The 15,468-nt window shown below is 41.3% G+C and overlaps 10 protein-coding genes across 10 annotated transcripts; 7 read left to right on the top strand and 3 right to left on the bottom strand. All coding sequences in view use genetic code 12, as the record gives it.

The window, feature by feature from the left end:
- Positions 1–417: 417 nt before the first annotated feature.
- Positions 418–1,050, top strand: TIF45 (eukaryotic translation initiation factor 4E; the record flags this gene model as incomplete). Its single annotated transcript, XM_006689053.2, has 1 exon — positions 418–1,050. The coding sequence occupies one exon, from the start codon at positions 418–420 to the stop codon at positions 1,048–1,050; it is 633 nt and encodes a 210-aa protein (XP_006689116.1).
- A 4,757-nt stretch (positions 1,051–5,807) lies between these two features.
- SLD5 (GINS complex subunit) lies at positions 5,808–6,515 on the bottom strand (the record flags this gene model as incomplete). Its single annotated transcript, XM_066157614.1, has 2 exons — positions 5,808–6,193; positions 6,221–6,515. The coding sequence occupies 2 exons, from the start codon at positions 6,513–6,515 to the stop codon at positions 5,808–5,810; spliced, it is 681 nt and encodes a 226-aa protein (XP_066013711.1).
- A 49-nt stretch (positions 6,516–6,564) lies between these two features.
- On the top strand, positions 6,565–8,148 carry PSN45_001240 (uncharacterized protein; the record flags this gene model as incomplete). The annotated part of the gene is made up of 1 exon (XM_006688582.2): positions 6,565–8,148. The coding sequence occupies one exon, from the start codon at positions 6,565–6,567 to the stop codon at positions 8,146–8,148; it is 1,584 nt and encodes a 527-aa protein (XP_006688645.1).
- A 52-nt stretch (positions 8,149–8,200) lies between these two features.
- MCD1 (sister chromatid cohesion protein 1) lies at positions 8,201–9,814 on the bottom strand (the record flags this gene model as incomplete). Its single annotated transcript, XM_066157613.1, has 2 exons — positions 8,201–8,914; positions 8,984–9,814. 2 exons carry the CDS (start codon positions 9,812–9,814, stop codon positions 8,201–8,203), a joined length of 1,545 nt encoding a protein of 514 aa, XP_066013710.1.
- A 193-nt stretch (positions 9,815–10,007) lies between these two features.
- On the top strand, positions 10,008–10,964 carry PSN45_001238 (uncharacterized protein; the record flags this gene model as incomplete). Its single annotated transcript, XM_066157612.1, has 1 exon — positions 10,008–10,964. The coding sequence occupies one exon, from the start codon at positions 10,008–10,010 to the stop codon at positions 10,962–10,964; it is 957 nt and encodes a 318-aa protein (XP_066013709.1).
- A 193-nt stretch (positions 10,965–11,157) lies between these two features.
- Positions 11,158–11,637, top strand: ATP16 (delta subunit of the central stalk of mitochondrial F1F0 ATP synthase, atp16; the record flags this gene model as incomplete). Its single annotated transcript, XM_006688581.2, has 1 exon — positions 11,158–11,637. One exon carries the CDS (start codon positions 11,158–11,160, stop codon positions 11,635–11,637), a length of 480 nt encoding a protein of 159 aa, XP_006688644.1.
- Positions 11,638–12,124: 487 nt separating this feature from the next.
- Positions 12,125–13,213, top strand: XYL2 (Endo-1,4-beta-xylanase 2; the record flags this gene model as incomplete). The annotated part of the gene is made up of 1 exon (XM_006689049.2): positions 12,125–13,213. The coding sequence occupies one exon, from the start codon at positions 12,125–12,127 to the stop codon at positions 13,211–13,213; it is 1,089 nt and encodes a 362-aa protein (XP_006689112.1).
- A 143-nt stretch (positions 13,214–13,356) lies between these two features.
- On the top strand, positions 13,357–13,827 carry MRPL25 (mitochondrial 54S ribosomal protein mL59; the record flags this gene model as incomplete). The annotated part of the gene is made up of 1 exon (XM_006689047.1): positions 13,357–13,827. The coding sequence occupies one exon, from the start codon at positions 13,357–13,359 to the stop codon at positions 13,825–13,827; it is 471 nt and encodes a 156-aa protein (XP_006689110.1).
- Positions 13,828–13,948: 121 nt separating this feature from the next.
- On the bottom strand, positions 13,949–14,293 carry smd1 (Sm snRNP core protein Smd1; the record flags this gene model as incomplete). Its single annotated transcript, XM_006688580.1, has 1 exon — positions 13,949–14,293. The coding sequence occupies one exon, from the start codon at positions 14,291–14,293 to the stop codon at positions 13,949–13,951; it is 345 nt and encodes a 114-aa protein (XP_006688643.1).
- A 71-nt stretch (positions 14,294–14,364) lies between these two features.
- Positions 14,365–15,357, top strand: PSN45_001233 (uncharacterized protein; the record flags this gene model as incomplete). Its single annotated transcript, XM_006689045.2, has 1 exon — positions 14,365–15,357. The coding sequence occupies one exon, from the start codon at positions 14,365–14,367 to the stop codon at positions 15,355–15,357; it is 993 nt and encodes a 330-aa protein (XP_006689108.1).
- Positions 15,358–15,468: the final 111 nt, after the last annotated feature.

Raw genomic sequence — 15,468 nt, 5'->3', positions numbered from 1 at the left:
GACCCTGAAACTTGATTAATGTCTGTGAATGGTAGATAAATGTGCAAATGATGGCCGTATGACATTGAGATTGGTTCATCGACCAAAGCTTGACATATACTTGTGGAATAGGTTGTGTTTAGCCAGATGTTGTATTTGGTTAACTTCATGATAAATATTCTCATTTCTCACACTTGACTCACTTCTTACTCCATCCTTCCAGTACACTTCTTATATACTCAATAAATACACATTGGTTTACCGTACCTGTCAAGATCACGACTTCGGGATATGGTATACGCGCACCGCTGCTGGAGGCGTGCTGCCATTTACGCGGGCGCGACCAAGTCTCACCGGTTTCTGGCAACAAAAATTTTTCTCATCAACCGTATCGTTTGTGGATTGAAGTGTCAGAACTGTAACCAAACAATTAGGATAATGTCAGAAGAATTAGCTACCCAAACTGAAGCCTTATCATTGGAAAACAAGGAAACGATCTTGACCACCAAAGAGGACTTTACTGCCAAACATCCATTAAATAACAAGTGGACTTTGTGGTACACCAAGCCTCAAGTGAACAAGAGTGAAAACTGGCATGATTTATTGAAGCCTGTCATCACTTTCTCGTCCGTGGAAGAGTTCTGGGGTATATACAACTCAATTCCTCCAGCAAACCAATTGCCCATGAAGTCCGATTACCACTTGTTTAAGGAAGGAATCAAACCTGAATGGGAAGATGAGCAAAATGCTAAAGGTGGTAAATGGCAATACTCATTTGGTAACAGAAGAGAAATTAATGCTACCATCAACGATTTATGGTTACGTGGATTATTATCCATTATCGGAGAAACCATTGAAGATGACGAAGATGAAGTGAACGGAATTGTTTTAAACATCAGAAAACAGGTGATTAAAATTGGTATTTGGACCAAAGATTGTGACGAAACTAAGTTGAAGACCGTTGGAGAAAGGTTAAAGAAGGTGTTGAAGTTGGCTGAAGAACAAAGAGTTGAGTTTACCTCTCATGATGCTTCAAATGATAAGAATGCTAAACCTCAAATTGTTTTATAAATTTAATGATTACTTGGAAAGAGTTTACTTTTTGTATAAATAGAAAAACCTTATAAGCTCTACTTAGTATCCAACCGGGTTGATATTCTCTTTTATGAACATTTGTACTTTATCCCAATACCCATCTTGAATCACTGTATCATTATGTTGACTGTCAGGAAATTTCACTAAGGATTTATTGTCAGTTTCAAGGAGTTCAAATATTCTGTCCATATGGTTCGGAGGCACAATTTCGTCCTTTCTTGCACTCAAAAGTAACACAGGAATTCTGACGGGTATTTTAGGTACAAGGGATTCCAGATCCCACACCTGGTGAACAAACCTTGCAGCATATTTTAAGAATGGAAATATATGAGGAACTGTCTTAGGAATGGAAAGAAAGGTATTTTCCAATATGATCCCACTAACAGCATCTGACATGGTAGCTGCTATGTAGATAGTTACGGCACCTCCCAAAGACCGACCGTATAAAATGAGTGAACTGTTCAGAAATTGCTTATCTTCCCTCAAGTACTTCACCACAGTCTGTGCATCCACTTTGAGCCCCTTCTCAGAAGGCTGGCCCGTGGACTTCCCATATCCTCTATATGAGTAGATGAACACATTATACCCAAAATTAAGATAGAAAACTGACACGATTGGTAGAGCATGTCCTATATTCCCGGCATTAGGAGATAACATCAACACCGTCTTGTTTTTATATGTGGGAGACTTCACGTCATGTTTCAACAGATAGCCTTGCAAAGTTTCACCATCTTTAGTTTTTAACTCCACTAGTTCGTAGTCAGGCATGTTGTATTCATCTGGAGTGGCACAGTGGCCCCTTCCATCGTTGATTGAAGCAGGATAAATAAGCTTGGACTGGTACGAATATAATCCAGCCAACACGAGACCGCCTAGGGAAACTCCAATTTTCATGATTAGTTTGACGAATTTGAGTAGCTTCATTGTGATTAACGTACCGGCAGTTATCAAGCTCATTTTGACTAAACCTTATATGTTCCATCTTAAATTTAGTTTCGCGCTTCTCGAAGTTAATACTGGAGACAAAGATAGGATGTCAAACAACTCGGGCCATCTGAACTTAGCCAAGTTTGCGTTCAATATATATGGCACGTTAAACAACCTGTCATCTCTTGATAACAGCTCCAACCATTCACCCCCATCTTCTCTGAGTTCCACTAGATCAAAAATCGGGTATTTGAGATCTTCAGTGGCTGATAATTTGACGTATAATTGTGAAAGAGAAGTCAATTGCTTGACCGAATTGGAGTTTGTGAACAATCTGGGATTTATCAACAATGTGGTGATTGGGGGGAAGAATTACTTGAAGTTGTTGATGTTGAATGCCGATCAAACGTCCATATTAAACGAGGCCAATGTCCTAGAAGCATTGTCAAATCCTGCTTCAAGACTACCAGGAAGTAACAAACTCCACAACTTCAACACCATCAAGAGTTACTCCAATACTATTGCCGGTGGAATGGTGAATGGAAGCTTGACGCTATTCCAGGTGCAGAATAATGGTAAATCAAGAGCAATGAAGAGATTAACCGACCATACAAGATGTATAAACTCATTGGATTTCCTAGACCCCCTGAACAGCGATATGTCATCCAACTTTTTGATCTCGGGATCTCAAGATGGTTCCATCAAGTTGTGGGATTTGAGGCAGTCGAATAACAAACCATCAGTGAATATCGTTCCTAAGAGTAATTACGATTCAGTGAGGTCTTGTCAATTCTCAAACCATTCTTTGGTAAAGAACAAATTGGTCATTTTGTCGGTGCATGATTCCGGAACTTTGAACAAATACGACTTGAGATCGATACACCAGTCCACACAATCATCGGTTGTTCCTGAACGTAAATGGAACTTCCACACGGGCCCAGCATTATCTTTGAACATTCATCCGGAGAAAGAGTATGTGATTACCTGTGGAAGAGATCAAAAAGTGTGTGTATGGAACTACGGAGAAAACCAAAACAATTACAGTAATACTTCTCCGGAGCATGTTATCAACACGTATGGCCCGGTGATGAAGGTTAGATGGTGTCCATACTCGAATCCCTCAAAGAATAACGACGAGGATGTGCTATACGATGACAGAGACTTGAACACATCAAACAACCCCTTGTTCAAATACGACTTTGCTTGTCTGTACTTGAATGAGGATCCTACGATCACTGTGTTTAACTTGAAGAGAAAGTACATTCCCAAAGAAATAGTAACTTCAAACTCTAAGAGGCCTTACCTCAATTTCATCTGGGCCAACAACTTGAATGGTAAAAGACGATTGTGGACTTTAACAAAGGGTAATCAATTCATGTCTCGATGTTTAGACTCCTTTCTGGAATATGATAACATTACCAGACCAAAAGAGCTCCTCAATCCCGTGTCTCAAGCTTGGGGAACCAGCATTGGAGATATATCCTTCATCAACCAGGAAGAAAATGAATTTGAAAATACAGAGCCTTTGGAAAAGATGAGCAGTGAGGCTTTCTTTGATACCATATATGATTCTGAAGTTGATACGAACGAAGCGAATGACCCCAATGACTATAACAAAGTGATTATTGGTTCTTATCAAAGTAGCTTCAACAGCCCTCCGAACTCATCTCTTGCAACGTCACCGATCGAACAAGCTCCTCATAGCAGACCGGCTCTATTCCGATCTGCCACTTATAACAATGCTGGATTCCCGGCAAAAGCTACTCTGTCTTCTCCACAACTAAGGAACTCCTTGAGCTCCTACAACATATACGATCTGCCGTTATCAAGAAGACCAACCATGGGCAGGAATCCATCCCAAACCACCATAGATTCAAATCCTTCAATGGGATCACCGGTCAATAGGCTGGATTTCAACCCAGATACAAAACGAGCCATACTGATTCACTACGCTTCTCCTTACATTGTCCCAGTATCATTGGCACTTCCTTTGAATGACGATATAGTATTTGAGACCTTATCAAATAACTACATTTTGACAATTCCCGATGGTTTTTCGTTGGTGGATGTGTGTCTCTTAAATGCTAGTGTTGCTGGAAGTGTCAATAGATTCAGAGATTGTCAAATATGGAGAATGTTGGCGGTTGGGTTGGGACAGCATGTTGATGGAGTTTTGAATGATGATGCGGTGGATGTTAACCACTATAGTAATGGTGATACAGCTACTGAACCTGACGATAATAATGACAACAAATCGATCCTTTCAGATTATGGAAATTTTATAGGCTCATACAACTCGAACTCAACTCTGACCACACATTATGGAGGTTCTGAGCTGACATCCGAGAAGAGGTCGGCCAACCCTAGATCTTGGTCGGAGACAAAGAATTCTTCATCGAACAACTTGCTTGATATGATAAACCAGAATAGAAACAATTCTATTGTTAATGCTATCAGTATTAGTCCGTTGAGCCCCAGTGCGTCAAGGTCAAACAGTATGATTGCCCATGTGAATAACTTGAGACTAATGGCACAAAAGGGAGAAGATAGTGAACTGGCTGTCGAGGACGACGATGATGACAATGAAGAAACTAAACAAAGTCATAGAATTGACAGTGATAAAAAGAAAGAGTCCAAGAGTGAAAAAGATGAATCCAAGCGGAAGGACATCCCCAACAGCCAGACCCAGAGTGAAGAAGGATCAAGAGAACAGTCACCAGAAAATGATATAAGAAGACACGCGTCTGTTCCTGCACTCTCCAGGAACTTACTGGATACTAAATTAGGAGGCTCACCTCCTAGAAAAGGAAATGAGCGGTTCAAACAATACAGTCCTTCTCCCAAAAATTTGTCGCTTTTGAGTAGAACTAAACCCAAACGTGGTTCTTCCTTCACTCAAGCGTCAAAAGAACAAGATATGGATTTGGACAATGAGAATTTGAACGTCATGAATAATGCCATCAGCAGTTCATTCTCTTCATCAGCAATGTCTGCAGCTCATACCCCAGACAATAGAAGCACATATGGTTCCAATAATTATGTGGGAAGCTTTAAGAGTAGAAGATCATCTTCTATTGCTCCAACGTACGGATTTTCAAAGAACAGAACTTTCGATCAGGGATTGCCTGAGGTTGATGAAGTCATATCCAACCACAGTAGTAGGATGGGCGACTCTTTCAAAGAATCTGGGTTGACAAGGGCTATTGAAGGCATCAAAGAGAAACCTAAAGATAGCAATTACCTAGAGGTACCATGGACTATAACTAAATTGTTGCAAAAGGCTTTGGAGCATGCGACTTTACAAGGGGACGTTATATTCTGCTCTACCTTATGTTTATTGTTTTTCCCCTTTACCAAATCGTTGGGACTAAGGTTTCTCAAAAACAACTATTGTTTAGAGTGGTTGTCTCTCTACATCGAGATTCTTCAAAAAAAAAGATTGTATGTTAATGCTATGAATATTCTTAATGATTCTCCCAGAGAGTTACAAGAAAAACTCCTTACATTATATCACACCGACACCTTGAAGTTATATTGCCAAAATTGTAACAGCTTAATTGTCAATGAAGAAGCTAAGATGAAATTCAACCAAGGAAACACAAAAGTTTTTGGATACTGGTACTGCGAGCAGTGTAAGAGTAAGCAACTGAATTGTGTTTATTGTAATGAACCATGTCAGGGGTTGAATGTAGTTGTCAGTTTAAATTGTGGACACAGAGGACACTTTGGATGTCTAAGAGAATGGTTTGTTGACGGACAAAACCTAGAATGCCCTGGGGGCTGTAATGAACTTCTTTTCTAGGAGGTCATATCAATATAACATCACCAATGTTCAAATATCCACTAATTAGACCATATTTCACCACAAACACCGCATCTTTCTCCAACTGTAATTCATCTTCATCTTCAAGAGGAATTGTGATAGTCTCATCTCGAAGCACCTTGATAAATACCATCTCATCCACATCGGGCGTGGTAACCATTGAGATATCTGATTCAACCTCATCCAAGTAGGTTAATTCTCTGGGGATTTTTTTTAATATAGAATTATTGTAAAGACTCTGTAAGAGACCCATGTACTTCGTCAAGTACTCTTGTTCTTCATCTGATAGAAGAGTTGCTTTCGTGTCATCACGTTCTCCCGTAAGTCTGATATAGTGAATGGTGAAGGTTTCAAGCTTTGAAAGCCTAACTCTCAAATAAAGTCTTACTAAATAACTTAACCTCTCGATATCAGTTTCCATTATCATCAACTGCAATTTATAGTCACTAGTAATGATTCCTGAGTCGATATTCACGTCTCCGTATTCATGAGAATCAAGCAAGAGTTGTTGCTGGTTGGTGATCCTGGACAATACCTCATCTAGTAGATCTTTCTGGTAAGGTAGAATTTCTGGAGCCATTCTCTCATTCAACATAACACGCGATAGCAGAGTGTACAAGTCAACCTTGGGTTTCTGGGAGCGTTGACCAACTTCGGTGTCGAAGTTTCTGAGAATATCATCGACTTCCATGGTTAGTGGTATAAAAAACAAAAAAACGCGATAAACTGAATAGCTTCCAATGGACCGACAGTCGATACTAGAACAGAAAAGGAAACGATTGGAGGAATTACGGCAGCGTAGGCTTGCCAACAACGATGAAAAATATGCTGATAATGCTGTCAAAGAAGAAGCTATATCAAAAGTTATACGAGTGGATGCATCTGTACAAACTCAATCAGACAGTCCATTTAGATCAAACGCAACTTCAACTATAAATTCATTGGAGATCACGAAGTTTGACAAGGCAGTCCAAACTGTCAACAGTACACCAAATCATCCGGTACAAACTAGTTTAATTGAAGTGAAAGATGCCACTCAAAAAGAGTCCTTAGATAGTATTTTGTTGGACCTCAACGTTAATGAAAAGGACTTACACAGTCTGCTCAAAAGTGCGGTCACTTTGTTGCATGAAGTCTTGGCTACTTCAATCGAGCCAAGTGTAGACTCTCCGGCTATACAAACAGATGAAGAGAAAGGTTTAATTTTTGTGACAACAGAAGTCCATGCCATTAAGAACCGCGTACCAATATCTATTGAAGTATCAACAACCCCAAACGAGTTTTTGGTCAACTTCAATAACAACGAATTAGAGGAATTTCCAGGGTTTGCGGTTATATATCGAAATCTAAACGGTAAAGTCATTCCAATGAAGTTTCTTGCTAGCTTGTCTCCTATCAACTGTATCAAATTTGATGAGTTTTCTCCTCTGAAAGTTATCGGAGGGCTAACGAATGGTAGGGTGGTAATATGGGAACTTGCTGAATCCTCGGGAGAAGATGCTGTGATTCTTCCCACTTTAATGAGCCCTAGTGACTATTCTAATGGCAATTTACATAAAGTTCCCATCACATCCATTTCACAAATCTCCACAGAGCCCAACACATTCATTACCACTTGCTTGGAAGGCTTGATAAATGTTTGGTCTACCAATTTCTTGGAGTATCCACAATTTGAAGGGGTTTCTTTACCGAATAATACAGAGGAATCTTTAGGGATACTTGAACAACCCTTTAAATCAATAAAACATGCCATTTTGCTTGAAAACGGCGATAAAAATGTGTTGAAAGATCACAAGTTCTTGAACCTGATGATCATTAGTACTGAGACACATGGTGTGCATCAACTTATCAATGATAGCAAACTTGGATACATCAAATCTACTATTGAAACCAAAATAGTGGGATCTATGACGAATATCGGCTACAAAGACGACTCGTCTTTAACAGCCTTGACATGCTATGACTCAAACATCTACATCTTGAACAACCATAAGAAAATATTGAAGATAGCTACGGATTATATGGTATTAGGACTATTCAAACGCCCGACTACACAATTCCAATTTGTTACTTTTGGATTGTTTGACGAACTTGAAGATAAATTAACAACGGTGATAGACTTCTGGGATTTGAATGTCAATACTAGATCTCCATTATTCTCTTTGAGAAGGCCATCTTCAAACCACCCGACCTCAGGAAACTTCGAAAAAGAAGGAAATATTTTTTATATGGGGTCTTCTGATGGCATCCTTTCAGTTTTGATATTGGATACAAACTTTATTACGAAAGGAAACAATAACGATACAATTCATGAAATAGTCTAATATACATTAATGAAATAACTACGGAAATGGCCGCTTGTTCTATCAATTTGGTTCAAGTGAAAGCCGTGAAAAGATTGTCTCTTGTAGATATGGTGATATTCTTCGCAATATCTGTGTCAGTGTCTCCAGGATGTTGTTGGATCGAAATGCAATCACGGGAAGCTAATGCTAACAATTCAAAAAAACACTTGGAGGCTTCTTTCTTCATGTTCAACACGTTTGAGTTGCCTCTTTTGATGGTTCCTAGAGGTAATGGTTCGGAGCATGAGCTGTCTCTCTCTATAATTGTCTCAAAGGGAATGGCTTGATTTGTATTCTCAGATTTGATCAAGTCCACAATTTGTTTAGTGGATGAAGCTGCTTCATTATCGAGTTGAAGCTGGGGAAATTGTTCATCGAAGTCAATTTCGTTACCCTCTTCGTTTCCAAACTCCGGTAATGAAAGATCAAAGTTGAAGTCATCGAAACTGCCTTGAAATTGGTCTTCTTCGTTGAGTTGATCGAAGTTGCCAATAGTATCCAAAGCATTAGTTTCTTTGGTACTCACGTCATTGCACAACCTAGTCAATTCAGTGTTCAAATCCCATATCTTTCTTTTTTTAAACCCAGCTGGTTCGGAAAGTTCTTTAATGAGAAGTAACTTGTCATTGTCAGACAACCTGAAAATTGCAGACTCTTTACGCCAGTCGCCATTCAATTGCAAGTATTGTAAATGTTTCAATTCTTCAATTGTTATCCCACTGTTCAACTTCTCTTCAGAATCCACCTGAATCTTTCTCTTATTGGTCTTCAAAACACCATCTTCTGTTATTCCCACCAACTTACGACGATGAACAGGCTCCTTTACGGGTAACGTCGATTCATTTGAAGGAGTAACAGGTTCGTTACTATCGGGAGGAGAGTTCGCTTCGTTCTCATCAATTGTCTCTAAAGGAGCATCAAACTCCAACCCAAACTTGTTCCCAGAGTCACCAGTGTCTATATCGAACGAAGAAAGCTCTGGATTTGTTACCGAAGTCTCTCTTCTTCCCACTTCGATGGAATCATCAGCATCGAAATTATTAAAGTCCAAATCGAAATCAAGATCATCATGCATCATATTATCATCATCGTCATTATCAAGTCCATTGAATCTTCCATATTCAACTGAATGATCAAGGTCTCCATCGTGGGAAACACTCACTTCTTTCTGGCTAAACAACGAAAATGGGTCACCAGTGGATCTTCTGTGGTTTACATCGTCCAAAGAGAGGCTTTCTTGGTACAATAAGTCGTACCGCGTGACCCGGTCCGGCAAGGTTATACTGCCGATGTTAGTGATGGTGCTGCGACCCGCATTGATATTCTGGTGTCTGTGGCCGGTCTCGCTGCCCAAGAGTACTCCTCCACTAGCAAACTTGAAGGCATTTTTCAACTTGAAAAGAATGTCATTGGCATCATCCAAAAGATACTTTGTCTTCCTGGAATATATTCTCACGATCCCTAACAAAAGCTGACCCGATAACCGTAAAGTGATGTTTTCTGATGAGGATATGGGTTGATTCAAGAGGGTAGTGGAAGTGATGAGGTTTGTGTTGAGAAGCTGCTGCTTGGTGAGCTTCTTCTCATAGTTGGCTGCCATCCACACCGGCGCTAGCGGGCCCTCCTGAAGCTTGCTTGTGTACATGTTGAAGGTTGTAACAAGTATTAAAGAGGGTGAATAAACAACTGAAGAATAAAGGTCGCGGTCGCGCGTCTATCGCTAGGGATGCACGAGCAGAACTTTGGCGCGCAAACCCGTCCGCGCACGCACTTGATAGGCAAGCGGTGCGGGTGGTCATAGTCGAGTAAAACCCTAACCAACTTATAATTAAATACCAATGAACCTCGAGACCAAGTTGAATGAGTCGCTCAACGACATCCTACGCTCATCGGGGTATATTTTCGAGATCATCAACAAAAACAAGAAACAGAGCAACCTCATAACTGGCAGCAATAATCAGCTAATTCCTCCCATTGTAACGGCGCAGTTGGGAAATAGTATAAGTCGGTTTGAAGACATTTTGGACGATACTATTGCCAAGTTCAACGACGCCAAATGGTGTGTGGAGCAGATCTTGGAAAGTAAACAGAAGCAGGAGGAGCTTAAGCTTAAGGAAGAAGAACGTAAAAAAGAAGAGGAAATCCGCAAAAAGATGGAAGAGCAGAGGAAACTAAAAGAAGAAGAGGACCGCAAAAAAGAGGCCGAGCGGAAGCGACAGCAGGAGGAGGATCGCAAACGGTTGGAAGAACAAGAAAAGGACCGCAAAAAACGAAAGGAGCAAGAAGACGAAGAAGAGAGAAAGAGACAAGCGGAAGCAGCCGCCGCACAAGAGCAGGCCAACCAGGACAAAGCTCTATTTGATGACTTTATTGCTACCGACTTCGACTTCAACATGAACGATATCATTGAAAGTGGTGACGGTCAGCAGGGTAACTCCAATGGCGATGACAACAATAACATTAATAGTGGACTTGACATACCTAATCCCACCGACATTTTGTCGTCCATCAACTATCCCGATTTAATGGACGGTCTCGAAAACAACATGGGCGGCTCGGATAACAAGGGTTCCAGTGACCACAACGATAGTGGTAACAATAATAACGATGATAAGAACAAACCTGACCTTGATCTAGATGTGAATAATATCTTGGGCAATAATGATCTGATTCTAGATGGGTTAAACATGAGCTTGTTGGACCCTACCGACGACATCAACCCTCCTGATGGTAACACCTTTGAAGAAGACTTCGATGTGGATAATTTCCTTAATCAATTTGCTGGCAATGACTAATGGGGGATCAGTATAACAATAGCGTACTATAATATAAGCATGAACCGATATCGCCACACCACCTTCCCAATGCGGCAGTCGACGCCAACCAATTAAATTGTAAAATTGGCTCGTACTCGCACTCTTGAAAAATTTAGAGAAAGCCGAAACTTTTATTCCAACAACACAGGTACCAACGAGTTTAATCATCACGATGTTCAGACAAACCTTACGTCAAGTTGCCAGACAATCAGCCTCTGTTGCCAGAAGAACCTATGCCACCGAAGCTACCTCCGATGCTTTGAAGTTATCGTTGGCCTTGCCTCACCAAACATTATACTCAGACAGCGAAGTCGAACAAGTCAACTTACCATCAGTCAATGGTGATTTGGGTATTTTGGCCAACCATATTCCTATCGTCGAACAATTGAGACCCGGATTGTTGGAAATCATTTCTAAGGGTGGTGAAACCGAACAATACTTTGTCAGTGGAGGTATTGCTACCGTTCAACCCGGTAACAAATTGACCATAAGTGCTATTGAAGCTTTCAAGCCTGACCAGTTCGATGTCAATGAAGTGAAGAACTTGATTTCCGACGCCCAGAAGAGAGCCAGTTCTTCCGATGAAGTTGAGGCTGCTGAAGCTTCCATTGAGTTGGAAGTTTTGGAAGCTTTGCAAACTATTGCCAAATAATTCAATTGCATGCAACGGTTACTATCTATAACATAAAAATACAAGAATATTAGAGCTGAACGTAGAACTGTAGTTTTGGGTACACATTAGGGAACTCTGAAGAATCTGCTGAAATTTGCGATTCTTAGGAATTGATCCTGAGAAGATTGGATTCAAAATTTGAGTGCCCACAATTACAACAATCTCCACAAGCACTTTCCTCATTCACTTTGCCCATCCAAAAACAACTAGCTACTAACATAAGACCTTCCCCAGAATTTGTTCTAAACCCATGAATGGACACTCTCTAACCAGTCTGACCCATACACCCATAGAAATCCGCCCCATACACCCACGTTAAAATAGGCAAACCCCCACCCCCCACTCTCATTTGGATAACGTGACATTATTGTTGCGGTGATTTTTCCGATCGGAGAGATTTTTGGTAATATGGGGAAACAATATAAATACATCGACTGCTCACTTTTTGAAAATTTCCCTAACAAAAATGGTGTCCAATCCTTCCTTAGTGTTGAACGAGATCAAGAACCTCGAATTCCAAACCCACCAAGCCCCTGAGGCCACCGAGGACTTCGACGTGTTGGTCGAAGTTAAAAAAACTGGTATCTGTGGTTCTGATGTCCACTACTACTTACACGGAGAAATCGGTTCTTTTAAGTTGAACAAGCCCATGGTCATGGGCCACGAAAGTTCGGGAATTGTCAGTAAGATTGGCCCCAAAGTCACCAGTTTGAAGGTCGGTGACAGGGTTGCAATTGAGCCTGGTTTACCTTCTAGATTCAGTGACGAATACAAAAGTGGACACTACAACTTGTGTCCACACATGTGTTTTGCAGCCACCCCAGCTCCTGAAGGAACTCCCAACCCGCCAGGAACCTTGTGCAAGTACTACAAGTGTCCCGAAGACTTTTTGGTCAAGTTGCCCGAAACTGTGTCTTTGGAATTGGGTGCTTTGGTTGAGCCTTTGACAGTGGGAGTCCATGCTTCCAAGTTAGCCAACGTTAAGTTTGGTGATGTGGTGGTTATTTTTGGTGCTGGTCCTGTCGGGTTGTTAGCAGCCAGTGTTGCTACTGTTTTTGGCGCCTCGGCTGTGTGTGTGGTTGATATTTTCGACAATAAGTTGCAAATGGCCAAGGATATCGGTGCAGCCACTCACGTGTTCAACTCCAAGACTGAAGGTGGCTACACCCAATTGGTTAAGAAATTGGGCAAGTCTCCAACTGTTGTGTTGGAGTGTACGGGTGCAGAGGTGTGTATCCAAATGGGTGTTTTAGCATTGGCTACTGGTGGTCGGTTTGTGCAAGTTGGTAATGCGCAAGGGTACGTTAAGTTTCCCATTACCGAATTTGCAACCAAGGAATTGCAGTTGTTCGGGTCGTTCAGATACGGCTACAACGACTATAAGACGGCTGTTGCGTTGTTGGAAAAGAACTATAGAAATGGAAAGGAAAACGTCATTGTGGACTTTGAAAAGTTGATTACCCACAGATACTCCTTTAAAGATGCCATCAAGGCATACGAAGAGGTTGCCGCTGGGAATGGTGCAGTCAAATGCATGATTGACGGGCCCGAGTAGGCTACCGAAGTTGAATATAGAATTAATAATTTTTTGATAATTTAGTTATTGAATGTTGAGACGACTTAATGATAGTTTGTGCTTGTAGTGAAAATGAGAAATGTGTGAGAAAAAAATTTGAAGTTGAAAAACTGAATTCACCAATGTCATTAACGGCCAAAGAAGCGTTTTCAAAACTTCCACAGAAGCTTCATACCTTCTTTATCAAGTACCCACCAAGACCATTTGCCTCGTATGCAGAGAAACCATCGACGATAAATGACCCGGCCATGAACCCGTTTTTACCAAACAAAAACCCGGAAACTGGCAGATGGCAAGGATCCAAGTATTCTTTGAGAAGATCAGCTGATTTGTTCAAGTTGGCTTACAAGTTCGGTGTGCACGACTTGTTACCTCCATTGCCCAAGAAGTTCTATGACGACAAGTACGACAACAAGAACTGGATGAGAGGCGTGTTGAACCACAAGATGCATAAATGGGAGAGAAACTTGGAAGATAAAATACAGGCCAAGAAGGAAGCCATTGCCAATATGGACAAGACGATTGTAGAAGCCAGACCAAGCTACAAGAAGCAACTTCACAAGAGGCAAAGTAGAAAGAGAACTTGGTGGTAACACCTGTATAACCTTGTATATATTAATGATAAGTATTCTAAACACAGTTGTGGTAAGGCCAGCCGTGGGGTCGTAAAACTCTGTACAAAGTTACCTTTTTTGTTGAACGGTCATAATGTCGTTAAACACCTCTTCTCTTGAAAGGCTTGGGTTTGTGACTACCTTTGGAAACACTTCCGCTGGTCCCCTTACTCTTCGTGTTTTGCACACACTTGGCCAACACCGCATCCAAGTTCAAATCCTCCGGCAACAACACCTGGCGGATCTGATTACCTCTGATATTCATGTAGTTCAAGAACTGAGCGTCTTGGTGTGGTTGAATAAGCTTGATGTTTTTCAACGCCAAGTTCATCGTGGGGGAGCAAGAAAGAACCTGGCCGTTCACGGAGTTCCCGTTCTTCAACTCCACCGTCACCGGGTGACTGGTAGATCCCGGAAGGTGCATTAGAAACGATACCAACTTCATGTGTGGGTGAGATGCAACTGGAAAGCAGTTCGCGCACAGAAATTTGGCTCACAAGTCTCTTTTCACCAGCCATGAGTAGACAACCCACGTTAGCCGAAAGTGTAGGTAATATACCTCCTATTGCCCGATTTTTCACCGTGTCCACTTTGTCGGTATGTATGCTCATCTCATTGGGTATAATAGACCCACAGCAGATGATTTTCCACCCACTGATATACATTGAAGAATTCGAGTACACCAAGGCAGTATTTACAATGGGAACTTGGACTGAAGCGGTTAAGCTGGTCCTATTACTTGTGTTTGAATGCTACAGGTGCTTTACCTCTTTCTTGGTGCCAGCCGGATTTTTGGACGGGAATCGAATGGGCGCTGTGCTTGACATCTACTTTTTCTATAAGTTTGCCAACAACGTGGAGATAGGCAAGTTCAAAGGAAACTTCCCAGATTGTCTTTGGTTCACGTTGATTTGTGGAACGTCTATATTGACCATGACGGTGGGATACTATTTCTACGACCCAACTCGTATTACTAGACACCACGAGCTGATGTTGCTTTGCATCACCTACATTTGGGCTCGTGGCCAGAAGAACTCCATTGTTAATTTCCTTGGAATCGTTCCTATCAAGGCGTACTACCTTCCGATGTTCACGTTGTTCATCAAGGCAGTTGTTCACGGTTATGACGGCTTGGTAGACTCAAGTATGGGCATTGCCGGTGGATATTTATACCAGTGTCTCCAATCAAGTACAGCTCCAATTTATAACTTGTTTCCTCAGTTCTACAGAAAGTTCTATTCGTCGTCTATCTATTCCAGAAACAGGGTGGGAACTAACCAAGTATCGTTGGCAGATGACTTTATCAACGACACAGTTTTCGACAGAGGATACTTACCTGCTCCTTCGTGGGTATACCTGATTCTCAAGTATCCTGTTGACAGAAGTTCTAAAAGAATCACTGCGTTTGGAAAGCCTATCGAACCTGTTAGATCAGACTTGAAGTCAGAAGCCTCGGCTACTACCACAGGCTCCTACTTCAAAGGACGGGGGTTTAGACTAGGGTCGTAAAGAGCCCTGCTGTTTGAAATACATTAAATATGATACATATTGAACATTAGGCTGAATTCTATGTTTAACATCAAAATACCCCTATCATTTCACTTGTAAACGCTTTTGGTA

The sequence above is a fragment of the Yamadazyma tenuis genome, chromosome 1 (assembly GCF_029203305.1).
Source record: "Yamadazyma tenuis chromosome 1, complete sequence".
NCBI classification, from domain to species: Eukaryota; Fungi; Ascomycota; class Pichiomycetes; order Serinales; family Debaryomycetaceae; genus Yamadazyma; species Yamadazyma tenuis.
This window is presented reverse-complemented; position numbering and strand designations above follow the sequence as displayed.